The sequence below is a fragment of the Aspergillus chevalieri genome, chromosome 1 (assembly GCF_016861735.1).
Source record: "Aspergillus chevalieri M1 DNA, chromosome 1, nearly complete sequence".
In the NCBI taxonomy this organism is placed as follows: Eukaryota; Fungi; Ascomycota; class Eurotiomycetes; order Eurotiales; family Aspergillaceae; genus Aspergillus; species Aspergillus chevalieri.
This window is the reverse complement of record NC_057362.1, coordinates 3,223,969-3,251,936: the sequence shown is the minus strand read 5'-3', so window position 1 is coordinate 3,251,936 and position 27,968 is coordinate 3,223,969. Positions and strand designations below refer to the sequence as shown.

Sequence of the window (27,968 nt, the reverse complement as noted above, 5' to 3'; positions counted from 1 at the left end):
ATTACGATTGACCGTAGACTCAGCCATTCAAACGCTGCTCAGAACAGATCTAACCACCACCCAATAATAAACAAAAGAGAGCCAGTACTGCCAACAGAAACAAAAATGGACCATCCTCGCGTAACAAGAACGCCGGAAACTTCAACCAACCCTTCAACCTTTCAACCCCCGAACATCACACACATTTCAATACACATCCTCATCCCCATACTCAATCACCCCAACCCAACGCTCAAGCACCATCCTCGCCAACCTAGATACCGATCCCGATCCATCTTCACACGCATATGCGCACCCAAATCACCCATAGTAACAGGTCCGCGTGAATATTCGCAATCTGTTATCATCTTCGGAAACTCCCGTATCTCCTCGTAATACTCGATCCCATACAAATTCGCAAAACCAGCCTTGAAATCAGCCACATTGTATGGATCGAACTTATGTTCGATGATAGCCATGTCTGTCACTAGTTGGCCGCCGTTGGCGAAGGAGTATATTTGCTGTTGGTAGATTGGGTTCGGGTTTGAGGCTGGATATGCGAATTCTAAGAGGAAGATGCGGATTACGTAGACTTTGTCTGCGCCCGGGACGAGCATGCAGGCGTGGTAGTCCTTTCTGGAAGCGAGATGGTCGTACCGAAATGCAAAGTATTTGTACTGGGAGAAGAGGTAGTCATACTGGGACTTGAGTTGTCTTGGAGGGTGTTGGCATGGTTTCAAAGGTGCTGAGGAGATGGGGTTGGTAGAAGGGCATGGTGGTAGTTGGTTGGAGGGTGGTGGATGTTGAAGGGAAGGTCTATAAGACAATGCAAGTAGGCAACGGTTTGGCGAGGTTGATGCCTGGTGTCGTGACGACACAGTCTACTGGTATATCAACAGTTCCAGATGCTTATAGTTCAAAGCTTGACATTGCTATTCTATTTGTATCTTAATAGGAAACCGTCTGGAGCAACCAAGCACTGCAGAGCAAACTGGTAGTATAATAGCAACCCTCAAACACCATTCATTGAAGCCTCAGTCAACACCGCAGGCCGTTCTCCCAAATACTCCATCCAACCCTTCATAATCATTTCATTCATATGTTCATATCCATTCCCCAAACAATCCATAATCTGCAATCCGGCGTAAGCATTCCCTATCTCAGCCAGCCTCGGCACCGCCAGTACATCGCTTGCACACCCAAACTCGATCCCGTAGAGGATGCGGAACCCGTCCGCCAGGACTTGTGCCCTTGATGGGTCTCGCTGGGCTTCGGCCTCGATTATGAAAATGTCTGTTAGGATCTGGCCGCCCGTGGCGAGCATGTTTATCACGAATTGGTTGGGAAAGTGGGTGAGGTCGTAATGGTTTGAGAAGATTTGGAGGAGGTAGATTCGATTGAGACATGTGAGATAGGACATCTGCGATTGGGGTTGGTCGGGAGTGGACATGTTGCTGGTTGTGTCTTGTGTCTTGGAGAGGTAGGGTTTCTGGTATTGGCATGTTATAGGACACAGGCATCAGTTTGATATGTGGTACTTTCCTTGAGTTTGCCGACTGCTGCCTACCAGGTAGTAGCGAACTGAAAATCTAAAGTGTATAGCATTCTTTTTAGTGCTCAGCTCTAGCTAATTTAGTTTGGTAGGATAGATCATTCTTCATATACTACTCAGGGCTCAATCAGACTCCTACGCTTCCTGTAATTTAATTTGCAGTGAGTTCGAAGAAGATAGCAATGAAACATATTGATATTGACTAACAAATAAGCTAAATGACCAGTATAAACTCAAATGCCACTGCGGGCATCTCATGCAACTCAGGGTCTTGAACTGCATTGCGGTGCTCTAACATGGCCATGTACTCTTCCAGGAGACTAACTGTCATTTTCCTATATATTTGCTCACCTTTGCGGTCATAATTGCTTCGGTGGTCCTCGGTCTTGTCTTCAAGTATAGGCAGCGCGAGGACCATTTTGCGATGCTTAGAACGGGATCGTGCCTGTGGATAGAGTTACATATCTATTGCCATTCTTGACAACACTTTCTCTTTCAATTTGATATAATCGAATGGTGTCGGTCCATTACCCATACCCCGAACGTAGATGTGGGCAATGACATGGAAGTTATCCTGTGTCTGACCGGTTGCAGCGTTGGTGGTTGTGTTATGAATTGATCCCCTGAAAGAAAACCGTACCTTCTCCCATCCACCGATGATGAGCTTAGTAGATGAAAGGGAAGTACCAAATTTACTTCCTAGCCGCCATGGATCGAAAACTTGCCTACCTGGTCCATCTTTGGAGCTTAATTGCCTCGACATACCAAGGAATGTGTCAATTCAAAAGACAAACGAAATTGAATTGAACTTCGTCACAAAATATAGGAAGATTCGAACCGGAATCTGCCTTGACCCCACTGGTACAGTTTGCTAATACGACAAATTGAAGTGATATGTATGTACAAGATGATAAGAGAAAAAGATCCTTTTCTTTCTTTTGGTGGTTGCTTTTCGCAAGGAGAACCAGGGACTGGGTATTCGAATTGAATTGTATTATGGTATCGGTCTTGTTTTACCGATAGGGAGCATCAGCTCTGGCAGCAGCGGCAATTTCGGGCTCCCACTTGTCACCGTTAGCCAGCAGCTTCTCCTTGTTGTACAGCAGTTCTTCGCGGGTCTCGGTGGCGTATTCAGCGTTGGAGGCTAAGGAGTATGATAGTCAGCTATCATCATCAATTGGTGTGTATAGGTCAACTTACTCTCGACAATCGCGTCAACCGGGCAACTCTCCTGGCAGTAGCCGCAGTAGATACACTTGGTCATGTCGATATCATATCTTGTCGTCCGGCGACTTCCATCCTCACGCTCCTCGGCTTCAATGGTAATGGCCTGGGCAGGGCAGATGGCTTCGCAGAGCTTGCAGGCGATGCAACGCTCTTCACCGGTGGGGTACCGACGGAGGGCGTGTTCACCACGGAAACGAGGGGAAATGGGACCCTTTTCGAAGGGATAGTAGATTGTGTATCTATAAGAAGCCATATCAGATCGACACTCTTTCTCTTTTGTATTACCACTGGGTACGAGCGATACTTACGGTGGTCTGAAGAACTGTTCCAACACCACGTACATACCCCGGAACATCTCCGCCAGCAAAAAGTATTTACTGGCCTTATCCACCGATGTCTCAGCACTTTGATCCCATCGCTTAGGGGTGGGCAATCGGAAGCCAGGTTGAGGGGGACCGTAAGGCGTAGCTGCCCGGGACACCGAGGACGAGAAGTTTGCGGTCGAGCCCACTGGCCGAAGGGAAGAAGTCAAAAGGTAAGGCGATGGCCGGCGGTAGGCGACCAGCCTTGCAACAGGCTTAGTGGATGCCATTGCGGATTGACCAGAAACGAATCCGAGGATTGGAGATAAGAGAGGTGGTAGGAGGGCCGGAGGTTATCGAGAGGTGAAGGGATGCAATAATGGAGGTTGGCCATGAGCGGCTTAGGTCATTTCTTTCCGGGCGGCGTTGATTGGCTGGTGCGGCGGCCTCCCCCGAGCCGCAAAAACGGCAAAAACGCAAGTCACAACCGGAACCTCCTCCACGCCTCGACTCTCTCTTGCGCTTCGCCTGTCTGCGTTCTTGTTACTTGACTCCTTCCTCTATATCGGAAGTCGACTTCTTATTCTCCTCTTCCGCATCCCTTTTCCCCTCTAACTCAGCACCATGTTCCGTTCCGCCGTCGTCCGCTCGCTGAGAGCTTCCGTGCCTCGTGCCGTCAGAACCCCGGCATCTTTCCAGATCCGTAGCTCTCCCATTGCTCGCCCGGCTCAATTCACTCCTCGCTTTGCCTACCAGGGTGTCCGTCTTTACTCTGCCCCCGCTGGCCTGAACAAGGAGGAGGTTGAGGGCCGGATAGTCAACCTCTTGAAGAACTTTGACAAGGTTCGTTACATCGATTGCAGCAAGCAATATGTTGAGAATGGGGAAAGCGATGTTAACAGTTGCTGGTAATTATAGGTCAATGACGCTAGCAAGGTCAGTACTAAGCTCTGGTGCCGGGTGGTGCCGTCATGATTCAAGGAGGGAAAATTGGAGCTATATAAGGGATTCAGAAAAGAAAGAGACATCATTCTAAAGATTGCTGCGTCCTACAGATCAACGGCACCTCGCACTTCTCGAACGACCTCGGATTGGACAGCTTGGACACCGTTGAGGTTGTGATGGCTATTGAAGAGGTATGATACTGATATCATCGGATTAGCGGGAAAGTGACATTGATACTGACATGATACCAACAGGAATTCAGCATTGAGATCCCCGACAAGGAGGCCGATGCCATCCACAGCAGTAAGTATTCAAGTTGTTTATTTTTTCGGGAGCTGAGTGTATACTAATCCCCTGACAGTTGACAAGGCAGTCGAGTACATCCTTGCTCAGCCTGATGGTGAGTACTTTTCCTTTGATCGAGAATCATGAATTGTGTGCTGACTGCATTCTAGCCCACTAAATGCTATATTAATGAAGTATCCGGTGTAGGTGAGGTAAAGGTCGGATAGAAAGAAGCAAAAAAAAAGGATATTGGCGCGATACTCATCCAGGATACTCTCGAGCATCCTGGCAAGAATCGACGTCTTTGTATGCTGGCAGTAGCCGGTTGCTTATTTCATCTTATCATATCGTGTATATCACTCTTGAAATGTCGTTCTGATCTTCCTCTCCTCTTGGACTCGATTCTCTGGGCTACATTTATTAGTATCACTAGGGCGGCAGCCAGCAGCTCGAGTGGCATATAATCAGCATCATGTATTCTACGTCTTATGATTTGGTTTGTGTGTGGTGGGGGGTGGGGAGAGAGCGTCCATAATGGTCAGTGTCATTTGCGATATCCGAATGCGAACACTACCGGACAACCTCACCACCAGCAGAAAAACAACTCGGGGCTGTAGACACTCAATCCCATACAGATCAGCATTTCAATTTATTACCAGTAACTACTGTATAACTCACGTGTCCAGTACATCTTCCCGCTCTCACGAGAAGCTCAGCTCAGCCAGTTGATCCCGTTCGGGCACAAGAGCCTCTTAATCGTTCCTCCGGCTCTTAACTATTCAGCCTCTTTCTTTCTTCCCTCTTGGATTTTTTTATCAGTCCTTTCTCTCGCGGGGGAAGTTCATTCATGCTATCCTTTGGTTTCTATTCTTCATTCTATTCTTTTCTCTTTCGCCGAGAATCGTGTTTCGTTGGCAGTTCTTCAGCCCCCCTGACCTGATCATAATAATTTCCCTCCCGCCCAAAACGCCAGACTTTCGGTCTACGCAACTCTCTTTCAACCTCATCTTCGACTTCCGCCTCCAGCGACAATTCGTATCGCACTCAATAGTGACTCTCGATTGATCGATTAATTGGATAACACTCGGGCTATACGACTCTACTTCGCTCTCTCGCGCGCGCCCCCCCTACCCACATATCTTCCTCCGATCTCTCGCCCGCACAACAACACACCTGTTATCTATCCCCCATGTCCTCAGCCGGGGGCTTGACTCGCCGGAGAGGCGGTGGTCGGGCCGGTGGCGCAGATGACAACGATGACAGCAGAGTCTCTTCGCCCATATCCCGGAATGGCTCTGCATTGGATCATCGAGGACCGGAGACGTCGTTTACGAGCGGGGAAAATGGCCATAAGATCGTGTTCGATCCCAGAGATCTCAGCGAGACCGAGGAACGGAGCAAGCAACCGAAGCTGACTCTGATGGAGGATATACTCTTACTAGGATTGAAGGATAAACAGGTGGGCTCCGCTCTTTTTTCTCCTTACCTGTCATCCCTGTTTGGGAACGAGCACCATGCGCATGCGACAGTCACTGACACCTTGATTCTCTTGCTTTTAGGGGTATCTATCATTCTGGAATGAAAACATCTCCTACGCCTTGCGAGGATGCATCGTCATTGAGCTAGCGCTCCGCGGTCGGATAAGCATGCAAAAGGATTCCTCCCGACGACGGTTCCCGCTCGCCGATCGGGTCATCGAGGTTGTTGACGATACATTGACCGGGGAAGTCTTGCTGGACGAGGCCCTGAAAATGATGAAATCAAGTGAAAAGATGAGTGTCAATGAATGGATCGATCTGATGAGCGGTATGGACACCCAAGCAGCTACCGCAATTGAAGCGTGCGCTAACGCGACAGCCAGGTGAAACATGGAACTTGATGAAGATTGGTTATCAGCTGAAGCAAGTGCGCGAGCGGCTTGCAAAGGGTCTGGTCGACAAGGGCATCCTCCGTACCGAAAAACGCAACTTTCTCCTCTTCGATATGGCCACGCATCCAGTCGCGGACGGAGGTGCCAAAGACGACCTCCATCGTCGCGTGCGTGCCATCTGCAGCAACCGCACGGTGATCCTTCCTCCCAACACGTGGTTACCCGAAGATGCAGAATTCCGTTATCTCCGCTCGATTATCATGGTATGTGCGGCGTATGCAGCCAACGTGCTGGAGAACGCTCTGGTCACGATGAGCCACGAGGCTCGCGAGAGAGCTTTTGCGCAGGTGGATGAATTGTTGGCAGAATATTCTCAATGGCCATTTGCCCGGAGGGCTGGTGGCTCGCAAGCTATCGGTGCCAACTTGGCCCAAGCCATCAATGATGAAGTGAACAAGAGCCCGGATCGGGAGCTTCAGATGGAGGTACGTTTCGCCCTGCTATTCTTACAATATGCTATACTGACAACAATTACAGATTGTTGCTGCATGTTTGAGCGTATTTACAAGACTTGATTCCTTACTGTAGCGGTTGTAGTACCGCTGTTCTAATATACTCCTATTTATCTTTCTCGTTCTCGTCTACTTTTTAATCCCTTTTTTTCTTTTTTGATCTACCGTGCCTTCGAACTCGGCAGGGTGGTAACCCTTGGCTCGCTTTTGATGTAGTCCGACAACATATGGGTTGGAACTGGGGCAGAGCATGCATCTCTTTCTTATGAACTGAAGTTCTTTCTATCTGGTGTACAAAATCTTTCTTCCGATCTCAATTTGTCTTTCCTACGATCTTTCTGTTGTCTAAGTGCCCCACACCCTTTGCTTCCGAGAAAATCTACATTGACAAAAGGGGATATGTACGTGTATTTGAAAGAGTGCATGGATGAGACACAGCTCCATCTTGATATTAATGTGACTGACTCGATTCATTTTCTGACATCCGAATGCGTTTCATGTTGATTAGTGGTACGTATGTCGTTTTTTTCGTCATGAACCCATCTGTGCCGTTCATCTACATTTCAGCCAAAACAAAAAAGATCATGGAGAAAATAGACTATCATATTGATTTCAAAGGGTCAATAACAGAACCCGAGCAAAAGATTCTGCCGCCCCTGTCTTTGCCATATCTCGTTACCAATAAGATCCATACAATCCCCTTTCATCCAGACTGCTTAATCCCCAGATGTATTCTCGGAATAGTTATTTGTTTTGAGTATGCTGAATTATTAGCAACTATAGTCATCAAATGGGAAATCATCCATGTCACTTTGCCTGTCATACTCACTTGTGAGCCGCCCCTGTGCACGAATACAACAGACACAGGCGCTGGTACAGTGTCCTCGAGGCTTACTACGATGCGCTATCATTTTATACAGCATCCACATCCCCGTACACAGCATTCACCGCGTCCTGCACAATCCTGATATAACCATGTGTCAAGATACCAGCCTTGGTTCTCTCTGAATGCTTTGAAAGCTCTAGTGATAACACCTATGGGTAAATATCCCTTCAACTTCCAGATCAATCTCTGATTGGTCCAATACGAAGTGTTCAACTGTTGCAGCATCTGTTCATATGCATCAAGTCGGTGCTTTTTAGCAGAGTCTGTACCATCTATTTTCAATGATTTTTTCAATGCATAGACTTCTGCTTGGATATGGGTCTCTCTGAATGATCCAGCAAGCCTCAATGTCAGCCTCAACTGTGTGCTGAGACCCCACCCTCAAGACATTCCTTGTATTTTCATTTAGCTCCCAGAAAATATGCTAACGTACAATCTGGGCAAGTTGGTAATGACCATGTTCTACTAGCCTGGACTCAAGCTACCTCATATCAATCAACTGCTTGGTGGCTAACTTTGGCATCACAAGAAGAATCTTCACCTTGTTCTCAAATGTCTGTCGACTTGATAACAGAGTACTGATCAGCTGTCGGGGATTCTTGGACTGACAGAGATGCTGAAACCAATTTTCTGGCGTGCCCCTGAGCCCTGCGAGAAGATGATTTGAAAAGCTTGGGGTTGCTTTGAAAGCATGATGATGTGGAAAGAATAAATCTATCCCTCCACCGTACAGTTATCAGAAAATCGCATGGAGGTTGACGGTGGGAGATAGGATAAAAAGAGCAAGAGCAGTAGTTTTGATTGAGTCAATGTGATTATTTATTTGAGGACCATTAGGCATCCGCGTCGTATCTGCCTAGACAGTACCTACGGAATATAATATCATGTCACCTACAACACTAAACCTCGTGCCCAGGCCACCAATCCATGTTATAAGAATAGGTTTACAGCGAATATCGGCATGATGAATTATGTCTAAAATCAGTCTGAGAGTATGTTCCCGGAGTTCTACTTTATCTGACATTTCCTGTACTGTTACTCAGCCGTGTCCTCACTCTCACAGATAAGCATTTGACGATGTGATCGTTCTGCCACCTCCCGGTATTTCTGGACAAATCGCTCATCACCAGCCACAAAGGCAAACTGATGCTTCCACTCCCTCCAGCGCTCCATACTCCACATTTGGCGTAACCCTGACACGCTTTCCACCTTTTTACATTGCTGGTAGACATAGTGACATTCGTCTGACCACATAATCCACTGGGCAGCTCCAAGCATAAAGTTGCCAATCTTATTCGGTCCATCGATTGGACGCTTCTGCAAATCTGGGTATTCATCACTGGACAGCAGTATGTCATCTAGGGAACTCAGAAAACCACAGTCAACCAAGCCTGAACAGGTTAGGCGCGCCATAGCAGAATTGTAGTTGCGCCAGCGATAGGGAGGGTAGCAGGCTAGAGAGGTAGAATATCAGACATGATTATCTTGAGAGAGTTTGGCTAGAGTATACATACATGTTATCTCATAATCAAATAATTCAGCGACTGCTTCCCAATTTCCTTCAAGTGGCCACAATAGCACAGTGGGATAAGGTTCATTGGGGTCTTCAGAAGGACAACCTGTATAAACCTCATGCCGTGGAAGGGCTCGCAGTGCCTCAAGAAATTCAACAATCTGATTCTGTCCAGGGTGATAGGGGGGAAATGCTGAACATAATCGGGCAATTGATAGGAATATCGTGTGGATAGCTAGCCTAGGATTTGGTACGAGGTCGTACATGTTAACCCCTTGGGCTCTTTCTTCTGGTGTGAGAGCCTGCGGGTCTGGCCGTTTCATCATCTCCTTCTGCCTTCGATTGGTTACTTCAGTGATAGTGGTGTCAAAATCGATGGCCGCCTGGCTTGGGCTCATATCCCCGTTGACCAGGGCCTCTAGTCTCTTCTTTATTGGTAGATCTTCTTCATCGTCGTATTCGGAATACAGTTTCAAGGGGAGCGGCTTGTCCTCGAAGTCGTCTGAGTATTCAGGGTTCATATTGAGGGTTGACATGTTGAACTTAACAAGTAACCTCTAGTCTGTCTGTTCCCAAAGAATGTGCGAATAGCTCTGTTTCTTTGAAAATATTGTTGAGCGGAACTGATGGACAGATACAGAAAGATTAGAAGTACGTACCAGGCATGGCTCGTGATGCCAAGGCCGTCCTCGCTTAGGCTTATCAGATAGTTAGGTCGACTCCGACCGGCCACCTTCCAATACAACCAACTACCCATACCAAAAGCTCGATGTCGGAATATAGAGGTTCCTTACCGCATCGTTACCAACTGCTGCCTGACTTATGCCTGAAAGAACAGTCAGCTATTCGCTCCTTTAGTAACTAGTTACTAGTTAGCTTAGTGCACATCCACGTAAAATGTTCTATTAGACAATATTCGTCTTATAACTACACTAAGCCTTTAGGAACTAAAATTAGAGATGATAGATCTACACCTCCATGGTTCCGAAACTAAAGCTCTGATATGAGCGTTGGTCATGGGAGCTTTCAATCTCCCATGGATCTCATCCTAGCTCACAGGATGGCCGGTTATGTTCCTGGGAGCTTTGAGCATGCTCCTTGGACTCAGATCGATCCCAGGAGCGGACTGGAACTTCACCCGAGCTCAATCTAGATATTTTAACAAGAGACAAAGACATGGCCACAGTTGACCGTCAGATTGATGATGCCAGCGCATTGACCAGGGGGAAGAAGGAATACTAGCATGGTGCATTTTATTGAGGCTGCCTTACTCAGGTTGCTCGCCCATCGGCTCACCCTCTGCTCAGTGCTCAGCTCAGGCTGCTCAGAGCTACTCAGTGAGCTAAAAGCAGCGAGGGGTGAGCACCAAAACGGAAAGGGCAAGCCTTCAATGTGCCGAGAAAATCAAATACGTATGTAGTATGCTGACATTCAACAATTTATAGCCTAACTCATCGATATTATTATGTACAACTTTTTCCTTTCAAGGCATTCAATTAACCCTCACAACAAACATCCCACCCCGTCTCGCCCCATTCGCCCCCGCCGCCCCAGCATCCAAAATATCCGCCCCATTAACCAAATCCACGATACTCTCCGCCCTCCCCCGCAACGCCTGTTCCTCCTCAACCAAGCTTGCTATCCTTCCAAGCGCATGTCCATCTGGTTCCACCGCAATAAACCGGCTAAACAGGCTCCGCTTGCCCTTATCGTCCTTTTCGGTATGCTGCTGCGTCTGCGCAGGCGTTGAGTCCACGGCTGTCAAGACAGCGCCATGGTTCTTAACGACATGTGGGGAGTGCGCTTGGCGGAACAATAACCCGTCTGCGCAGTCAAGGGCGATGTCAACGGGGTCCCAGCGGTTGCTGCGGAAGCGGGTTGCGAGGTCGAAGGAGGGGTCTACTGGGAGGGGGGCGACGATGGTTTCGTCGACATGATGATTCTGGCGGAGGGCGAATTCTTCTTCTGGAGAGGAACAAGTCGCGCAGATCCAGGGACGGTGCTGGTTTGGGAAGAGGGATTTGGAACGGAGGAGTTGGATGGCTTGCATCCCGACTTCGTTGTTGTAGGCGTTGGTGACCAACACGCGGAGATGCTTGCGCTTTCCATTGCTTGTATTCCGGTCTGGATTGTCATCTAGTCCAGCATAGGTAAAAATAGCCTGCCACGCCGTAAGAGCAGGCAGTGGAATCGTAGCAGCCTCCGCCGCACTAATATTTCTCGGTTTAAACGCGAGCTCATCCTCGTACGCAAGCACATAATCCGCCGCGGCCCCATCCCTCGAATAACTCACCAGCCCAAAAACCACATCATCGACCTTGAATTTCGGCCCCTCCGAATTCCAATGATCCTGACTCGGCGTGCTAATCACCGTCCCGCAGACGTTGTGCAGCGGGATCTGCGGAATCGACTGCGTGGGGTTTAATAGCCCGGCTAGACGCACTTCATCGTGCGAGAAGGCTGTCGTTTGCACTTTGATGAGGTATTGGGCTGGGGACGGTTTGGGGACGGGGAAGTCGGTGTCGAATGTTATGGAGGTTTGGCTGGAGACGGCGGTTGGGTCATTGGGGATTGTGGGAAGGGGGGCGTAGTAGAGGGCTCGCATTGTTGGGGGGACGAAGGTTTGTTCATCCATGGTGGCTGAAGAGGGCTTTGCGGGTTTCATTGTGTTGGTTGTATGTGATTTGGTATAGTTTGAGTCTAATGAAAGGCTGCCCTGATAGAAAACAGCAAGCAACCTCAGCAATGATAGTCTGTAAGATGTATAGCAATATTGCAGAACGTTTTCAGGTCGAGGAGACTGATATATAAAATATCCCACGTTTGGCGGTTGTGAGGGCCGTAATGCCCATGTCCTAATGTTGACGTATGTATAGTTCCCCATAAGGTTCTGCGCCACAGTGTAAAGCATCCGCAAACTTGCTTAATTTTGCCTACCAACTCATCAGGACAAGTGTTCTGGAAAATTCATTCTGCAGAATGATGCTGCGAGACAGGGATTTTGGTTTTACTATTGGTTGCTGCACTGCGGGGGATGTGTGGACGTCGGTGCAGGTTGAAGATCGTCTCGGGGAGAGGTTTCCGTATGCATAGCTAATGGATATTCGGTACATATTTCTATTGCTTCGAACTCGATTCCGAAGAGTCAGATGGAAGTGTCTATATAGGATTGCATGTTTCCGACAGGGAATAAATCATGCTGCAATGCCTCGCTTTGGATGTCCCTCGATCATTCTCAAGTCATAAGTGTCTCGGGGAGCGAAGCGTCTTTATGATATTCTGGTCAAATTGAATGTCACAAATGTCCAATAGACCTATCTTGTAACTGAATTAGATCTCCCGTAGCAGGAAATGATGCTATTCTCTTTATGCTGGTAGTGGCTGCAATACCGGAGGCACAATATATATCCTAAAATATCACAGGACAGAGCCAATTAGTTATATATGCGGTTTATATATGTAGCCTCTCTACTTGGAATAGTAATATATAATACGAATGGAATATTCTAGCCATTCCTGACACTAACAAGAGAAGATGGCTGACCATTTACAACATTCCCAATTGAATTAGTCGCGAATCCTGACAGCGGAAGCTAACCAGAAAAGGAAAAGACTCGTTCAATGGAGACTGCTTGCACATATCGGACGAACTCGCTTTTAGCGGACATAGCAATGTACATATAGTTCGATTACTCTGTAGAAAGAGATGGAGTGTATGAAATAATATCAGCTCCAAAATAGAATCCAAAATGAGCAGATCTTGTTGCGTCAGCATCATGTGACCCCATTCGCGTCGCGCGCTTTCCCTTCTAGGCGACTTGAATTTCTTTCCTCACTATGGCTCCTTTTTGTCACCGTGTCATCTTGACTTGTACTAGAGTGATACAGAAGGATGTGATCAGGCATAATGGCTTCCACAAGCTCGATCTATCATGGCCCAAGCTCTCGACATTTGGCACAAATCATGGCCGAGATTTTCGATGATCGGCCATATAATTCATCGGGCCCTAATGTGGAGCATGTGCAGCCGATATGAAGCGGTGTACTGTCGATTTTTTTTTTTTTTTTTGGAAGAAACAATGCCATATTGGCTCGGATGGGTGCTCGGAAGAAATGTGATATCACAATCATCTTTGTGCAATGCATGAGTGGCTTGATCGAGCGGCCTTCTGGATCAATCATGTCTCCTGGAGATTACCGCATTCTTGACGGGTACGCACAAAACAGAAGCTCCAAGGCTTTGAGCTATTCCGAAAAATAGTATTGTATACTGCGCTACAAGTTGTTTGAGTTACCAACATGGGCAGCTCTCAAAGCAAACATGAGGCCACGCGCCGCTTGATAAAGCTTCAACATAGGCGTATATCTATCAGCTTCTGATCATGTTATTTCAACACTAATTAAGTGTCACAGGTGCATTCAAGTGGCTTCAATAATACCCGTTGATCACAGTTCATCATGTTGATCGGATCCGATGTATCAAGCCGCGGCTTCAGCTGCAACACGCAAAGAATTGCCTATGGAACTCCAAGAGAACGCTCTATTTGCTTCAAGAATTTTTATTGGCCGTCTGACTAGCTACCCCTGATTGATAGACATGATTAGGTCTTTGGATCGATCCTGCCAAAGAAAAGGAGGTCACTACAAATCCAGTCAGGTCCCCAGTGGGATCGGAATAGAAGAAGTCCACTATTTACGCTCCCAAGTCTCTACCCCTACTTTCATTGAAAACTACGATCTTAAAACGTCAAAAGCACAATGCGTGGTATTGCCTCAGATTCGCTCATGGACGGTACGCTCCTCTCGGGGGGAGAGATTGATATGCCCAATCATGCTGGACACTTCCCAGTTCGAGAGACATCGACCTTTCAATCGCGTGATGGAAGCCTGCCAGACATCGCACCAGTTCCATTCCCCATCGCCATTGTCGGAATGGGCATGCGACTGCCCGGTGGTATCAGTAACGAAACGGAGTTCTGGGACTTCCTCATCAACAAACGCGATGGACTCTGCAAGGTCCCCGAGGACAGGTACAACATTGACGCTTTTTATGACACCTCCAAGCCGGGACATGTCCGAACTCGACATGGATATTACTTGCAGGACGACATCGCGCAGGTCGACAATGGATTCTTTGGTATCAGCAAAACGGAAGCAGCGAAGTTGGACCCGCAGCAAAGGCTTCTGATGGAGGTTATCTGGGAGTGCATGGAAAACGGCGGGCAAACCCAGTGGCGTGGCAAGAATATTGGCTGCTATGTTGGTGTGTTTGGTGAGGATTGGTTAGATCTCATGAGCAAAGACGTGCAAAACAATGACCGATATCGTGTGGTGTGCTCTGGAGACTTCGCCATTTCAAATCGCATCTCTTTTGAGTATGATCTGGGAGGCCCTAGTATGACCATCCGTACTGGATGTTCGTCCTCAATGGTTGGGCTACACGAAGCATGCCAGGCTATTTATTCTGGTGAATGCTCCTCTGCACTCGTGGCCGGGACCAACATCATCATAACGCCGACGATGACCACAACTATGTCAGACAACATGGTCCTTTCTCCTAGCGGTATCTGTAGGACCTTTGATGCGGCAGCTGATGGCTATGGAAGAGGGGAGGCAATCAATGCCCTATTCATAAAGCCATTGTCACAGGCAATGAAGGATGGTGACCCGATTCGTGCCATTATCCGATCCACTGTGGTGAATTGTGACGGCAGGACACCAAGTATAACGACCCCCGGTTCAGAGGCTCAGGAACGGCTAGTTAGAGCAGCGTACAGAAAGGCCCAGATCGAAGATGCTTGCAGAACTGGCTTTTTCGAATGCCACGGTACAGGTACCATTGTCGGGGATTCATCAGAAGCATCCGTCGTGGCAAAAGTCTTCGGAGAGAAAGGGATACATATGGGAGCGGTATGCTCACTTTAGTTTGGCAAGATGAGATTAAACTGACTTCGTGAAATAGGTAAAGCCCAATGTTGGACATTCTGAAGGCGCATCTGCAATTACCAGTATTATCAAGACCGTCCTAGCTCTCGAGCATAAAGTTATCCCGCCTAATGTCCATTTTGAAAAGCCAAATCTGAAAGTAAGTTTTTGCGCAAGTCTAGTCTATTCATTACTGTCACTAATACGTGCCACCCAGTCCCCTTCAATGAAGCGAAGCTACAAGTTCCCGTGGAAGCCACTCCGTGGCCCAAAGATCGTATAGAAAGAGCAAGCGTCAATTCCTTCGGAATCGGTGGCACTAACGCCCATGTATGTCTATCATTTTCGCACACACTCTCTCATTTTCCTTTTTCTGTAACAGAATACTAATTTTATTAGCTCATTTTGGACTCTGCTTCTTCTTATTGTCAGGGGCAATCTTCGCAGGCTGTCTCGAGAAGCGTACCCGGCCCTCAGCTTCTGCTTCTCTCCGCAAAGAGCGCGTCTTCCCTCGATCGAAAAACAGAGGAGATTAAGAAGTATCTGCAGGATCAACCAGCAGCCACGCCTGACTTGGCATACACGCTCGCGATGCGACGGGAGCATATGCAACATAGAGCTTTTGCTTTAGCTGAAGAGGGAATAGCGCCATCTTTCGAAAAGTTTCGATCGAGTTGTCCATCAGCCGTTTTCGTCTTTACCGGCCAAGGTGCTCAGTGGCCTGGCATGGGGAAGGATCTGATATCAAGATCCAAACGGTTCCGTGAGAGTATCCGGACAATGGATAGAGCATTGCAAGGGTTAAAGAGTGCACCGGAATGGAATATTGAAGGTATGATAGTTATCCCTCGTCTCGAATTTGTATCTCGGTTCTAACCCGAAATGATAGACGAACTTTTGAAGTGCAAAGGTGAAAGCCGGGTGCAAGAAGCGGCATTCGCACAGCCCCTGTCTACCGCTGTTCAGGTTGCCCTGGTAGATGTCCTGCGAGACTGGGGCATTATCCCAACTTCGGTTGTCGGACACTCAAGCGGAGAGATTGCAGCCTCATATGCTTCTGGGGCAATTCCGGCTGAAGTCGCCATCACAATTGCCTATTTCCGTGGTCAAGCGTTGCAGACACGGTCATCCAATTGTCCAGGAGCAATGGCAGCTGTTGGTCTCAGCCCGGAACGGGCAAAGAGCTATTTGAACCATGGAGTTACCATTGCATGTGAAAATAGTCCGCAAAGTGTCACACTCTCCGGAGACGAAGGGATACTGCTCGAGATTCTCGAGCAGATCCAAAAAGACGATGATATTTTGTGCAGGCGTCTTGCGGTTAATACTGCCTATCACTCCCACCACATGTATGGGCCTGGTGAGTCGTATGAAAGTCTCATGCATGGACAAATCTCTCACAATGACTCGATAATGGCCCAATATTCCACCGCTACTGGGACTGTTATCCGTGAACCAAGCAAATTAGACGCTGCTTATTGGCGCCTGAACCTCCAATCTTCCGTACTATTCAACACAGCAGTTCAGCGGATTCTCGGTGCCCATGAAGAGACTAAGCTGTTCCTAGAAATAGGGCCGCATTCTGCACTTTCTGCTCCGCTTCGACAGATATTCCAATCAGCCGGCGACAGGCAGAGACCCCTCTACGTCCCAACTTTACGAAGAGGTGCTGATGGATGGAAATGCCTGCTGACGACAGCCGGCCACCTATACGCACATGGTGTCCCTATTGAATTGAACACAATTTTTCCCGACCGAAGCACACTCACCAATATCCCCCCGTATTCTTGGGATCATGAGGAGAGATTTTGGAGCGAAACCCGGGTTACTCGTGACTGGAGACTACGCCAGGCTCGTCACCATGAACTTCTAGGGTCAAGGATCCTTGGGTCAAGCGACATTGAGCCCTCTTGGAGGAATATTCTTCAGTTTGATACGGCTTTGTGGCTTCTCGACCATCGAATTCAGGGACAAGTTGTTTTTCCTTGTGCAGGCTATGTTGCAATGGTAGGAGAAGCTATTCGACAGGTTACGGGTTCCGCAGAATACTCAGTGAGAAATCTCTTCATGAGGACAGCACTAATTCTTTCCGAGTCAGAAAACGTTGAGCTCATCACCACTTTCAGACCGGCGAAGCTCTCTGATGACGTTGACTCGGTTTGGTACGACTTTGCAATCACTTCCTACCGAAATGGTTCATGGAAAAAGCATTGCGCAGGACAAGTTCGAGGGGAGTCTGACGAGACACATGAAACGTCACAGATCCAGCCTTTCATTCGGTCAGTGCAATCTGAAGACTGGTACAGTGCATTGAACAAGCGTGGCCTGGAGTACGGACAAGCGTTCCGAGGACTGAAGAAAATCACAGCCAACCCTTCGACCCTACAAGCCACAGCAGTATTGCAGAATGAACAATATTACACCAGTTACTATGCTCTTCATCCTGTTTTGATCGATCAGTGCTTGCAGCTACTCAGCGTAGCAGCGACCCAGGGCATTTCTCGGCGAATGACGAGACTCTGCATACCGACATCAATCGAAAGCCTCTTCATTGGTCCTGGACGTGGCCCAATGTCTCTGAGTGTTGGATGCGAAATGAGCGGCACGATGAATGGCAACGCTACACTTATTTCTAATGATGGAGTGGTACTCTCTATGAGAAAAGGGCTTTTCTTCAGTGTCCCAGACTCTGGAATTGACAAACCACAAGTGCCATTGACGGGAAGCCAGACATTGACTTTTTTCCACCTGAGCGCCAGTTTCCTCACGTATACAAAATGAGACACCTGGACCACCTCTGGTTTGTGCTGGCCCGCCTGCTCATAGTCGAGACATATCATCAAACCAGATCTTCTACTCCCACTTCTGAGCATCTCAAAAGATATCTTGCCTTTATAGAATCTCAGTACGAGGTGATTTGCAGCGCCTCTCCAGAACTCCTTCCGGAAATGAGAGATGTCAATGCCTCCGATCCCCAGAGCCGCAGATCACAAATCGAACAACTTGTTGCGATGCGACCTGATTGTGAAGACGGTGATAGCTGGCCGAGGGCTTCCAAACCGTTTAAACTTGTTCTTGACCGGATAGGCGACATCCTTCAAGGCAATGTCAACCCGCTCGAGCTTCTCATGGAAAACAATGTGCTTCGATATTTCTATGGTTCTTTGTTTATTCGTATGGACTGGGATGGCTTTCTTTCGTTGCTCAGTCATTCGAATCCGACTCTTCGGGTATTGGAAATCTGTGCGGGAACTGGCGCCACTACTGCGATAGTCTTGAAGGGCTTGGCTTCTGGCCACAAGGGACGGATGTATACCAAGTACACGTTCACTGACATATCGCCTGGGTTTTTACCGGACGCCAAGAATCAATTCAAGGATCACCAAGGAATTGAATATACTACCTTGGATATAAGTCAATGCCCTATGAAACAAGGCTTCGAACCCGAAAGTTATGACTTAGTGATCGCTTCCAATGTCCTCCACGCAACTCCTTCAATCTCTGAAACGCTTTCCAACGTCCGGAGACTAATTGCGCCGGGGGGTCACTTTCTGCTTCACGAAATATGTAATCCCTGTCCTTTCATTGACTATGTCATGGGGCTGTTTCCTGGCTGGTGGATCGGAGAGCAAGACGGCAGGAAAGATAGGCCATATATCTCCACTGAACGGTGGCACAATGAGCTTCTCGAAGCTGGGTTTACTGGAAACGACATGGTCAGGCTTGATGGTGATGACTCTTATTTCATAACAGCCAGCATCCTATCCAGGCCTCAACCCAAGGAAGTCAGCAGGGGGGACTTGCATCTTCTTTATCGGGGAACAATTAGCCAGTGGGCACGCAACCTAGAAAAGCTACTTATTTTGGATGGCTATACTGTTCGTTGGTGTACCCTCCAGCAAACGCCGCCTCCGGGCTCGGACGTCATATCATTGATCGATCTGGAAGGTCCCTTTCTCGACGATCTGTCAAGTGTGGATTTTGCTGCTTTCAAACAATGCTTCTCAGCCTTAAAGAATGTCCGCTTGCTATGGGTTACGAGATCGATACAACTGGAGTGTGAAGACCCTCGATTTGGTCTGTCCTTGGGCCTGGTTCGCACTTGCCGACATGAGATTGCAGAGGATTTTGTGACCTTGGAGATAGACCAGCTTGACGGTACTGCCATAGAATCTGTCATCAAGGTACTTAACAAAATGAAGTCACAACAAGATAAGCCGTGGTTGTATCCCGATTATGAATTTGCTCTCCAAGGTGGTGTCATTCACACTCCTCGCTTCCAGTGGAGTACTATTGACGACCAACTCGTGGGAGCCCTGGATGGCTCAGAATCGAAGACGCTTGACATTGGCACCTACGGGGTTATAAGCTCCCTAACATGGGCATCGGCAAGCCCATTGCTAGCCCTTGCAGAAGACGAGGTTGAAGTTGACGTGAAGTATGTTGGGTTGAATTTCAGGGTGAGTGCTGCTCGAGCAACCAATTAGCAGGCTGGGAATGACGAGTCTCTAATTCTTTCTTTGTTCTTTGCAGGATACCCTTGTCATGTTAGGACTATTTGGCAACATGAGCGAATGCGGCGTCGAAGGAAGTGGTATCGTCCGCAAAGTGGGGTCAGGCATTCGAAATCTGAAAGTGGGAGACCACGTTATGCTGGCCTCGGCAGGGCTGTTCTCCACTCGAAAGGTCTTGCCAGCAAATGTATGCTTGAAACTCCCTGACAACATTTCGCTACAGGATGCAGCTACAATACTATGTGTCTTCACTACGGCCATCCATTCTCTCGTGGACATGGGGAGACTACAGAAAGGCCAATCTGTTCTGATTCACGCTGCATGTGGCGGTGTGGGACTTGCTGCTTCCAAGTATGTCAAATGATTGGTGCCGAGATTTATGTGACAGTTGGGAGCAAACAGAAACGTCAGCATCTTATTGAATCACTGGGGATCCCCGAAGACCACATCTTCGATTCCCGGACTCCCTCATTTCTCCAGGGGGTCATGGCAAAGACTGACAACAGGGGCGTTGATTTGGTCTTGAACTCACTATCTGGTGAATTGTTGCATGCTTCCTGGAAATGCGTCGCGACCTTTGGGAAAATGATTGAACTTGGAAAGCGAGATCTCCTCGGTCATGGCCAATTGGACATGAGTATGTTCTCCGGAAATCGATCCTTCATCGGCGTTGATCTCTTGCATCTCAGCATTGAAAACCCCCAAGCGTCATATGAAATCGCTAAAAAATGCGTTCGTTACTTTCAAGAAGGAAAACTGAAACCGATTCAACCTGTTACTCCTTTCAATGCCGATGATATTACAAAGGCCGTTCGGTAACGTAACCGACCACCGAGCTGGCCGGACCACCGAGCTGGCCAGCTGGCCACATCCGCAACTACCCACCATTTGTATTTTGCTATTTTATCCACAACCACGATTATGGCCGATAATTCAAAAGAAGAGCGCATCAAACTAGCTCTAGAAGCTTATAAAAAAGGCCTTTTTTCATCAAGAAATGCAGCAGCCAAGGCATATGATGTACCTCTCTCTACCTTCAAGACCCGAGTCAATGGAACCACATGCCGCAAGGAATCTATTGCCAATGGCCGAAAATTGACGCCTACTGAAGAAAAGACACTTTCATCATGGATCATTGATATGGGCCAGCGTGGCCTACCACTACAAATCTCTACTGTACGCTATTTGGCACAGTTGTTACTGTCCGCACGGCTATCCTCTCAGACTGCCTATGTTGGTGAGCATTGGGTGACTCGGTATATTCAACGCCATAAGGAACTCTCTTCCAAATATAGCCGAAAATACGACTATCAGCGTGCCAAATGTGAAGATCCAGAGCTTGTTATGGGGTGGTATAAGTGCTTCTACAATGCTATTGAAAAATATGGCATTCTCGAGCAAGATATCTACAATATGGATGAAACTGGATTTCAGATGGGCATGACATCCACGGCCAAAGTTATATGTGGCTCAGAGACTCGGGCAAGTAATGCCAAAGCCATACAGCCTGGGAATCGCGAATGGGTAACTGCCATTATTGCCGTAAATGCAGCTGGATGGGCCTTGCCTCCCCAGATTATCCTGGCTGCAGAAAACCATCAATCTCAATGGTATCATGCTGTTCCAAAGGACTATACGATCAGTGTCAGCAGGAATGGCTGGACGAACGATGGATTAGGCCTGGAGTGGCTTCAAAATGTCTTTGAGCCACATACAGCCTCCCGTACATTAGGGAGATATCGCATGTTGATTTTGGATGGCCATAGCAGCCATGCCACTGCAGAATTCGACAGATTTTGTACAGAAAGGAATATTATTCCTTTATATATGCCTCCGCATTCATCTCATCTTCTTCAGCCATTGGATGTTGGCTGCTTTTCGCCATTGAAACGCTTATATGGCGAAAGAATCACCAAAAAGATGCAGAAGGGAATCAACGTTGTGGATAAAACAGAATTCCTCTATATATACCCTACCGTCCATTACCAAGCTCTATCATCATCAAACATTCGAAGCAGCTTTGCAGCAACTGGCCTGGTCCCATTTTCACCTGAGCGAGTCCTTTCAAAGCTTCATATACCATATAAAACACCGACGCCGCCTTCATCATCACATAGCAATCAATCCTTTGGTGCAGGAAAGACTCCAGCGGATATAAACCAGCTTGAGGCCCAAAAGAAGCGAATAAATCACCTCCAAAGTCATCAGGTGTCCCCATCAACTATGCAGGAGGCAATGGGAAAGGTCATGAGAGGGGCGGAGATGACCATGCAAAATGCCATCCTACTACGGCACGAAGTCCACCAGCTTCGCGTGGAAAACCGGCATCAAAAACAGAGAAGAGCAGCTCCTAGGGCCTTTATACAAGCTGGAGGGAGCCTGACAGGTGCTAAAGGACTACAAAAAGCGCAAGAACAGGAGGCTATAGTAAAGGAAGCATACCACCCAGTTTCCAGGCGGCGTAAGCCACCAACCTGTAGCACATGTGGTAAAATAGGCCACAATCGGCTAAAATGTCCTGAGAAATAGTCTATTGTTTTTATGGATAATATATATCAATTTTCTGGGGAGAAAGGCTTCAAAATCAGTGTATACTATATAGTACGATTCGGCGGTAGGCGGCGGCCAGCTGGCCAGCTCGGTGGTCCGGCCAGCTCGGTGGTCGGTTACGTTATATGCAAACTGGACAGCATATGGGTAAAATCGTTATCCAAATTCCCGACGATTCATCGGCTCTACCAGTGTCCAAAGCCCGAGAAGGGACCGCTTGTCTCCGCTCTGATGTCTCTTACCTTCTAGTTGGCGGTCTGGGCGGGATTGGACGTGCTGTTGCGAGGTGGATGGTTGAGAAGGGGGCCCGGCACTTGGTTTTCCTTTCACGATCTGGCCAAGCATCTCCCGAAAGCCAAGCTTTGGTTCGAGACCTTAAGAGTCAGGATGGCTGTGGCGTAACCGTTGTGGCAGGGAGTGTGGCTGACATTGAAGATGTCCGGCGTGCTGTTGCTGCATGCAGAAAGCCGGTAGGAGGAGTCTTGCAAATGACCATGGTACTGAAAGTAAGCCAATTACCGACTGCCTAAACGAGGAAGAAAAAAGGCATTCTGCTGATCACATTCCTATTGTACGAACAGGATCAACTTCTAATGAGCATGGGGTATGAGGAATGGACAGCCGCGCTTGCCCCCAAAGTCCAAGGGACATGGAACCTTCATAATGCCTTGGGCGACACACAGCTGGATTTCTTCATCCTGTTTAGTTCGTTGTCCGGTATTTGCGGTTTGAGTGGCCAGACAAATTACGCAGCAGCAAATACATTTCTGGACAGTTTTGTGAGATATCGACAATGTCGAGGATTGACTGCAAGCGTACTTGATGTCGGCTTCATGGGCGATGTTGGATATGTCTTTGAGAAAGCTACTGATATTCGAGAACAGGCGCGTTCTGTTGCAGTCCCGATTCTGGAGGAGAACGATCTACTCAAAGGCCTGGAGACTGCTATCGTTTCTTGATCATCGAGGGGGCCCAGTCAGCTCGTGATTGGCCTTGCTACGACGAAGTCCCTTTCTGATCCGGGAGTGATCCCAGTATGGATGCGCGAGGCGCGCTTTGCTCCATGGGAGAATGTCCTGATAGTGCCCAGCGGAACAAATGTGGATTCGAAGCACCGGGCATTCAGGAACTTCCTCATTGCGACTGAGAATGATCCCGCTCTGCTGGATGATCCATCAACGGAGGTGAAGGTGATCATCGAGGTTGCTAGGATGATTGCGTCTCATATGTCTTATCCCGACGATATGGAAGTGGAAGATCTGGCAAGGATCACCATTGATTCCTTGATGGCCATTGAAATTCGAAGTTGGTGCCGTCGGCATGCCGGGATTGATGTGCCACTTGTGGACATATCAAACTCGGGGACCGTGGGCGCATTGAGTAAAATCATCATCAAAATTCTCCGTGAGAAATACGAAAAGGGCGCTTCAGCCGATACATTGCTTTCATCGACTGCACTTCCAGACAAACTCGAAATTCTCCGACAAGATACAGATCTGGGCAAGACAATACAAGCTGTCTCAGGCCCGATTCCAAATTGGCTTTCTGATATCGAAGGTCGGGTCTTCTTCACTGGTGCCACTGACTTCCTAGGATCTTTCTTGCTCTCGTCCCTTGCGCATCTGCCACAGGTCGAGACTATTGCCTGTCTAATTCGAGCACCTGACGCCGAAACGGGGTTGGCCCGGATTAAGCGTAACCTGACCAAATACGGACTCACAATGGATTTTGACTCGAAGCTTCTTGTGATCCCGGGAGACCTGACTGATCCAACTTTCGGCCTTGGGCAAGAGAAGTTTGACCAGCTTGCGCATTGGGCAAGCGTGGTCTTCCATTTGGGTGCATATGTCAACTACACTCTACCGTACTCCTCTCACCGCGATGTCAATACTACCGGACTTCTTCACGTCCTTAAGTTTGTCAGCCACATGCGTCTGAAACCATTGCACTTTACTTCCAGCATAGGAGCAGCAGGACCCAGGGGTCTCCTTACTGGGGAAGATGTTGGGGAAGACCAGAGACCCAACTTGGATACAGAACGTGCGAGGCAGCATGTGGGATATACACAAAGCAAGCTTGTTCAAGAGAACATTGTATGGGATGCCATAGACCGCGGGTACCCAATCGCTATCTACCGTCCCGGACTCGTTATGGGACACAGCAGTACCGGCGTGTGCAAGCCCGAAGACTTGATGAACCGAATGATGTCCAACTGCATCCTCACAGGCTGCTATCCAGATCCACCTCAGCAGCGGAACCAATTTGTCCCTGTGGATTACGTCTGCTCAGCCTTGTTACGAATCTCCATGTACAACGATAATTTGGGCCGTGTGTATAATCTTGCTCATACAAAGCAAGCGGAGAGTATCACCATGGCCGAAGCGTTTGAGATCGTCAGTGCGTGCTGCTCCTCTCCTTTGCGGTGCGTTGCACCCTCCAAGTGGATTGAGGAGGTTTCCAGCAAAGGTCAGCATAAGGTCAAGTTGTCTACCTCGTTTCTGGATGAGCAGTTGTCACAACACGATGTCTGGTGGGGAGGCGGAAGTCCGGGACATATGGCCATGTATCGGACAGAGAATGTACGTCGTGCGCTGGCAGACTGTCCGGAGATTTTGGAAGTTAAGTCAATGGCTGAGTTGGTCAGGACGTATCATCCTCAATGGGTCAATTTGACGAAGATCTGATCTCTACTTGTAAAGGATGAGAGAACGCTTGACGTTGGGAAAGTTGTCGCCGTTGGGGGTACTTCAGAATATTTCTTATACCACTAAATATTCCTTATTATTCCTTTAATTTTAGTATACACACAATTAGTATCCATGAAATACATGTTATTTTTTAAAAGGTCATCCAGTATTTCATCTTCTCTCTGCAATCACGTATCTTTGGTGACCTTGCGATTCCACGCTTCCACCCCCTTACACATCCCATTCAGCGTGTTGATAGGCGCAGAATACCCCAGTCCACCCTGCTCCGGCTTCATCCGCGATAGTATGCACATCAGACACAGAAAACAAAGCAGGCTGCAGCTGCGCCAGCTCCCAGGACAGAGGGGGCAACAACCATGACAGAAAGCGATATTGAATGACAGCATAGAACTCAACAGCATACGACATGAGGAATAAGGGAACAGCGGAAACGTAAGTGAAGTTCATGGGTGTTTTGGAGAGCGTGGTGAGCAAGAGGTAGACATCGCTGAAAGTGACAGGAGGGTTTGGGTCTGTGATGACAAAATATTGGCCACCAATGTCGATGTTTTTATTCTCTGAAATTGGAGAGACGAGTTGCTGCTCGTAGAGGAGATGGGCGATAGAGACGTTTTCGGCGTTGACGAAGTTTTGGATGATTGGTGCTGTCCATCTATTTCCTTCATTAGCTTTTCTGACTCTCGTGGGGGTTATGAATGAGACCTACGTAGGATTACCACCGCTTCGCAAATAAAGTCCAAGAATGCTACCACTGCCATCCGCACCAATGCCGTAGATACCATTCGCGGGACGAATACAGCCTGTCCTGAAACCCGACTCCGCGCTATCCGCACCACGAACCAGGTTCTCTGCTTGGTACTTGGACACAGCGTAGTTTCCAAAGAATTGGTTGTGCTCTTTGGGTTGATCAACGGCTTGATCCCTCAGGACTTGAACCAGACGTTTTGGCGCGCTAATCCACGGCGGAACCCAAAACGATGCTCGTCGCAGTCCAACAGAACCAGAAGACGTGGCGATAAAACAGCTAGCGCCAGCGGTCTGCGCAGCTTCAAGCACGTTACGAGTTCCCCCGACGTTGACTGTTGTGCAGAGGTGAAGAAGAGCCTTATGGCGCTCCGCTGGACGGATGACGGCTGCGGTGTGGTAGACGGTAAGGGGGAGTTGGTCGATTTCCTTGCTGGGCCAGGATTGGGTAAAAGCGTCAGAGGCAGCCGTCTTGTCCGTGATGTTGGTCTTGATGAAGACGACGCCCTGGTCTAAGATTTGCTGGCGAGGTGGCAGAAGGTCCAGGATGCGAATTGCTGCTGGGTTTTCACCACGGGCTAATAGATGAGTGACGATCCAGTTACCCACGAGGCCTGTTTCAATCAGCACCATGCTTCACTTTTTGGCAAAGAATAGGAAAGTAGCTACCTGATCCACCAACGACAACATAGCGACGATTCTGCTTAGGAGGCAGATGCTTGATCACGTCGACCGGAGATCCAATGCTTTGCTCGTAGGTTTTCGTGATCTCTTCAACGGTCCAGCGATGAGGTGAGAATTTGAGTGCCTCTTCAGGGACTAAAGTCATTGCACGATTGACGTGGTAGAGGTAGAGGGTCAAAGTCAGGGCCACAACGGCAGCCACGATGAGTAGCATGTTGTCTAATCGAGGATAGCAGTGCAATTGGAGGCGTTGGAAGAATTTGATAGCTACAGTGAAAGTTTAACCGTTGTCGCATTCACTGTCCCTGTACTGTACTGTATCTTCTCGGAATATCCAGAGCTCCAGAGCCGAAAACCCCTGAAGTGGAAATTTCTCGGAGTTAGTAATAGCGTGGCGATTATCAGATTAGATCTCGCTTGACCGTTACGGGAACTATTCAACTACCTCTGCTTCTTAATGGCTATGCATGGATTATGTGTAACGTGAAATTTGCTTATAATCCAATGATTAGGGATCTTTAGATGTGAAGAAGCATCACTGTCTGAGTAACCACGACGATGCTTCATGAGAAATATCCAGCATTCACTTTTCCAAAACAATTATTCATCTATATAGATTTGAGAACGCTTGAATTTAGGGCTTCTTATACTGATCCCGAACGAATCAGAGAATTTCACGTACACTATACCAGCAATCCCTTGTGAATTACTGCTGTCGTATTGCTCGTAGAGCTCTCTTTTCTCCCAAAAGATGTCCTTCTAGATCCGGATTTTAATACATCGATCAATCGCCTGTGTGTCCGCATATGGAAGCCACAACTGTGTAACCGAAACCGTTAGGTGTACGCTAAACATTCAGTCCATGAGCCTAGTCTTACCCCGAATGCTTTCCCTTTAAGAGTATGTAGGCAAGACATTGTAGCAGTGAAATGACAGGGACAAAGCAGGTATAGCCTGATTCATGTGTCTCCGAAAAACGGGTAGATGTGCAACAATGCAAAAATAGCAAGCCATCAACTATAAATTATAATATTCATCAGCACAATCCTGTCAATTTAAAAACACGCCAAGTACCTCATAGTCCCCTGGCCAAATCCACATCCTGTGCACTCCGTACAGTCCTCTCATACTCCCCCAACGAAACCGGTCCAGCCGGAAATACCATAACCGCCTCGACATAGTCCTCTTTACCAGTATCTTGCACCGGCTTTCTTACATATCCAAGCACATTCACCCAAGTGCCCACACGCAGTTCCTCCGACGTAACTGTCTCAAGCAGAGGGTTGATATCCACCGCTATAATGGCGTCTTTCCCTGCTTGGCGGGGGTAGTTGTGTTCGAGGATGAGGTGGCCTGTTGCGACATTGTAGATTCTTACGCTTGAGGCACTTTGTTAGTTCAAATTCTTGTGATTCCTTTGTAGCAAGCATGTATATGGATGGGCTGGAGTCTCAACGCACCAGCCCAGGAATCGCACTTTGGAGTCCGAGGGAAGAGAATGAAGTTGCGAGAGGAATACCAATCTAGATGGTAATGGTGTAGTCATTCCTGCCTTTTTTACCTATTCCTTTCCCGCATAGTTGAAGAGTTAGAAGAGTACTCTCCGAACACTGCTAAAAACAGCGGAGGTCACGTGTCGTCGATCGGCGGCGCGTCATGACCACCGGAGGGGAAAAGGCAAGCATCATCTCCAGGCACTCGCCAGCGAACACCTCGAATCATCCCGATCTTCGATTTCAGCAGAGCTCGATCGCTCATTCTTACAGCTAACA

At 48.1% G+C, this 27,968-nt stretch overlaps 13 protein-coding genes across 13 annotated transcripts; 6 read left to right on the top strand and 7 right to left on the bottom strand.

Annotated features, from left to right (window-relative positions):
* Positions 1 to 215: 215 nt before the first annotated feature.
* On the bottom strand, positions 216 to 753 carry ACHE_11104S (uncharacterized protein; the record flags this gene model as incomplete). The annotated part of the gene is made up of 2 exons (XM_043275637.1): positions 216 to 656; positions 679 to 753. The coding sequence occupies 2 exons, from the start codon at positions 751 to 753 to the stop codon at positions 216 to 218; spliced, it is 516 nt and encodes a 171-aa protein (XP_043132224.1).
* A 238-nt stretch (positions 754 to 991) lies between these two features.
* Positions 992 to 1,429, bottom strand: ACHE_11103S (uncharacterized protein; the record flags this gene model as incomplete). The annotated part of the gene is made up of 1 exon (XM_043275636.1): positions 992 to 1,429. One exon carries the CDS (start codon positions 1,427 to 1,429, stop codon positions 992 to 994), a length of 438 nt encoding a protein of 145 aa, XP_043132223.1.
* Positions 1,430 to 2,544: 1,115 nt separating this feature from the next.
* Positions 2,545 to 3,350, bottom strand: ACHE_11102S (NuoI/complex I 23 kDa subunit family protein; the record flags this gene model as incomplete). The annotated part of the gene is made up of 3 exons (XM_043275635.1): positions 2,545 to 2,675; positions 2,732 to 2,997; positions 3,067 to 3,350. The coding sequence occupies 3 exons, from the start codon at positions 3,348 to 3,350 to the stop codon at positions 2,545 to 2,547; spliced, it is 681 nt and encodes a 226-aa protein (XP_043132222.1).
* Positions 3,351 to 3,684: 334 nt separating this feature from the next.
* acpA (acyl carrier protein) lies at positions 3,685 to 4,468 on the top strand (the record flags this gene model as incomplete). The annotated part of the gene is made up of 6 exons (XM_043275634.1): positions 3,685 to 3,903; positions 3,979 to 3,996; positions 4,116 to 4,196; positions 4,260 to 4,308; positions 4,367 to 4,405; positions 4,461 to 4,468. The coding sequence occupies 6 exons, from the start codon at positions 3,685 to 3,687 to the stop codon at positions 4,466 to 4,468; spliced, it is 414 nt and encodes a 137-aa protein (XP_043132221.1).
* A 1,011-nt stretch (positions 4,469 to 5,479) lies between these two features.
* VPS74 (GOLPH3/VPS74 family protein) lies at positions 5,480 to 6,748 on the top strand (the record flags this gene model as incomplete). The annotated part of the gene is made up of 4 exons (XM_043275633.1): positions 5,480 to 5,749; positions 5,850 to 6,096; positions 6,152 to 6,645; positions 6,698 to 6,748. The coding sequence occupies 4 exons, from the start codon at positions 5,480 to 5,482 to the stop codon at positions 6,746 to 6,748; spliced, it is 1,062 nt and encodes a 353-aa protein (XP_043132220.1).
* A 1,845-nt stretch (positions 6,749 to 8,593) lies between these two features.
* Positions 8,594 to 9,592, bottom strand: ACHE_11099S (uncharacterized protein; the record flags this gene model as incomplete). Its single annotated transcript, XM_043275630.1, has 2 exons — positions 8,594 to 9,012; positions 9,073 to 9,592. 2 exons carry the CDS (start codon positions 9,590 to 9,592, stop codon positions 8,594 to 8,596), a joined length of 939 nt encoding a protein of 312 aa, XP_043132219.1.
* Positions 9,593 to 10,563: 971 nt separating this feature from the next.
* On the bottom strand, positions 10,564 to 11,736 carry ACHE_11098S (NADP-dependent oxidoreductase; the record flags this gene model as incomplete). Its single annotated transcript, XM_043275629.1, has 1 exon — positions 10,564 to 11,736. One exon carries the CDS (start codon positions 11,734 to 11,736, stop codon positions 10,564 to 10,566), a length of 1,173 nt encoding a protein of 390 aa, XP_043132218.1.
* Positions 11,737 to 13,829: 2,093 nt separating this feature from the next.
* ACHE_11097A (type I polyketide synthase) lies at positions 13,830 to 17,310 on the top strand (the record flags this gene model as incomplete). The annotated part of the gene is made up of 6 exons (XM_043275628.1): positions 13,830 to 14,981; positions 15,034 to 15,160; positions 15,214 to 15,326; positions 15,396 to 15,828; positions 15,886 to 17,048; positions 17,095 to 17,310. The coding sequence occupies 6 exons, from the start codon at positions 13,830 to 13,832 to the stop codon at positions 17,308 to 17,310; spliced, it is 3,204 nt and encodes a 1,067-aa protein (XP_043132217.1).
* A 463-nt stretch (positions 17,311 to 17,773) lies between these two features.
* On the top strand, positions 17,774 to 19,874 carry ACHE_11096A (putative secondary metabolism biosynthetic enzyme; the record flags this gene model as incomplete). Its single annotated transcript, XM_043275627.1, has 2 exons — positions 17,774 to 19,456; positions 19,530 to 19,874. 2 exons carry the CDS (start codon positions 17,774 to 17,776, stop codon positions 19,872 to 19,874), a joined length of 2,028 nt encoding a protein of 675 aa, XP_043132216.1.
* Positions 19,875 to 22,203: 2,329 nt separating this feature from the next.
* Positions 22,204 to 23,019, top strand: ACHE_11095A (beta-ketoacyl reductase; the record flags this gene model as incomplete). Its single annotated transcript, XM_043275626.1, has 2 exons — positions 22,204 to 22,566; positions 22,642 to 23,019. 2 exons carry the CDS (start codon positions 22,204 to 22,206, stop codon positions 23,017 to 23,019), a joined length of 741 nt encoding a protein of 246 aa, XP_043132215.1.
* An 81-nt stretch (positions 23,020 to 23,100) lies between these two features.
* On the top strand, positions 23,101 to 24,744 carry ACHE_11094A (putative secondary metabolism biosynthetic enzyme; the record flags this gene model as incomplete). Its single annotated transcript, XM_043275625.1, has 1 exon — positions 23,101 to 24,744. The coding sequence occupies one exon, from the start codon at positions 23,101 to 23,103 to the stop codon at positions 24,742 to 24,744; it is 1,644 nt and encodes a 547-aa protein (XP_043132214.1).
* Positions 24,745 to 24,978: 234 nt separating this feature from the next.
* On the bottom strand, positions 24,979 to 26,410 carry ACHE_11093S (putative 3-beta hydroxysteroid dehydrogenase/isomerase family protein; the record flags this gene model as incomplete). The annotated part of the gene is made up of 3 exons (XM_043275624.1): positions 24,979 to 25,420; positions 25,475 to 26,126; positions 26,182 to 26,410. 3 exons carry the CDS (start codon positions 26,408 to 26,410, stop codon positions 24,979 to 24,981), a joined length of 1,323 nt encoding a protein of 440 aa, XP_043132213.1.
* Positions 26,411 to 27,271: 861 nt separating this feature from the next.
* ACHE_11092S (nuclear telomere cap complex subunit Ten1) lies at positions 27,272 to 27,742 on the bottom strand (the record flags this gene model as incomplete). Its single annotated transcript, XM_043275623.1, has 2 exons — positions 27,272 to 27,575; positions 27,657 to 27,742. The coding sequence occupies 2 exons, from the start codon at positions 27,740 to 27,742 to the stop codon at positions 27,272 to 27,274; spliced, it is 390 nt and encodes a 129-aa protein (XP_043132212.1).
* Between the last annotated feature and the right edge of the window lie 226 nt (positions 27,743 to 27,968).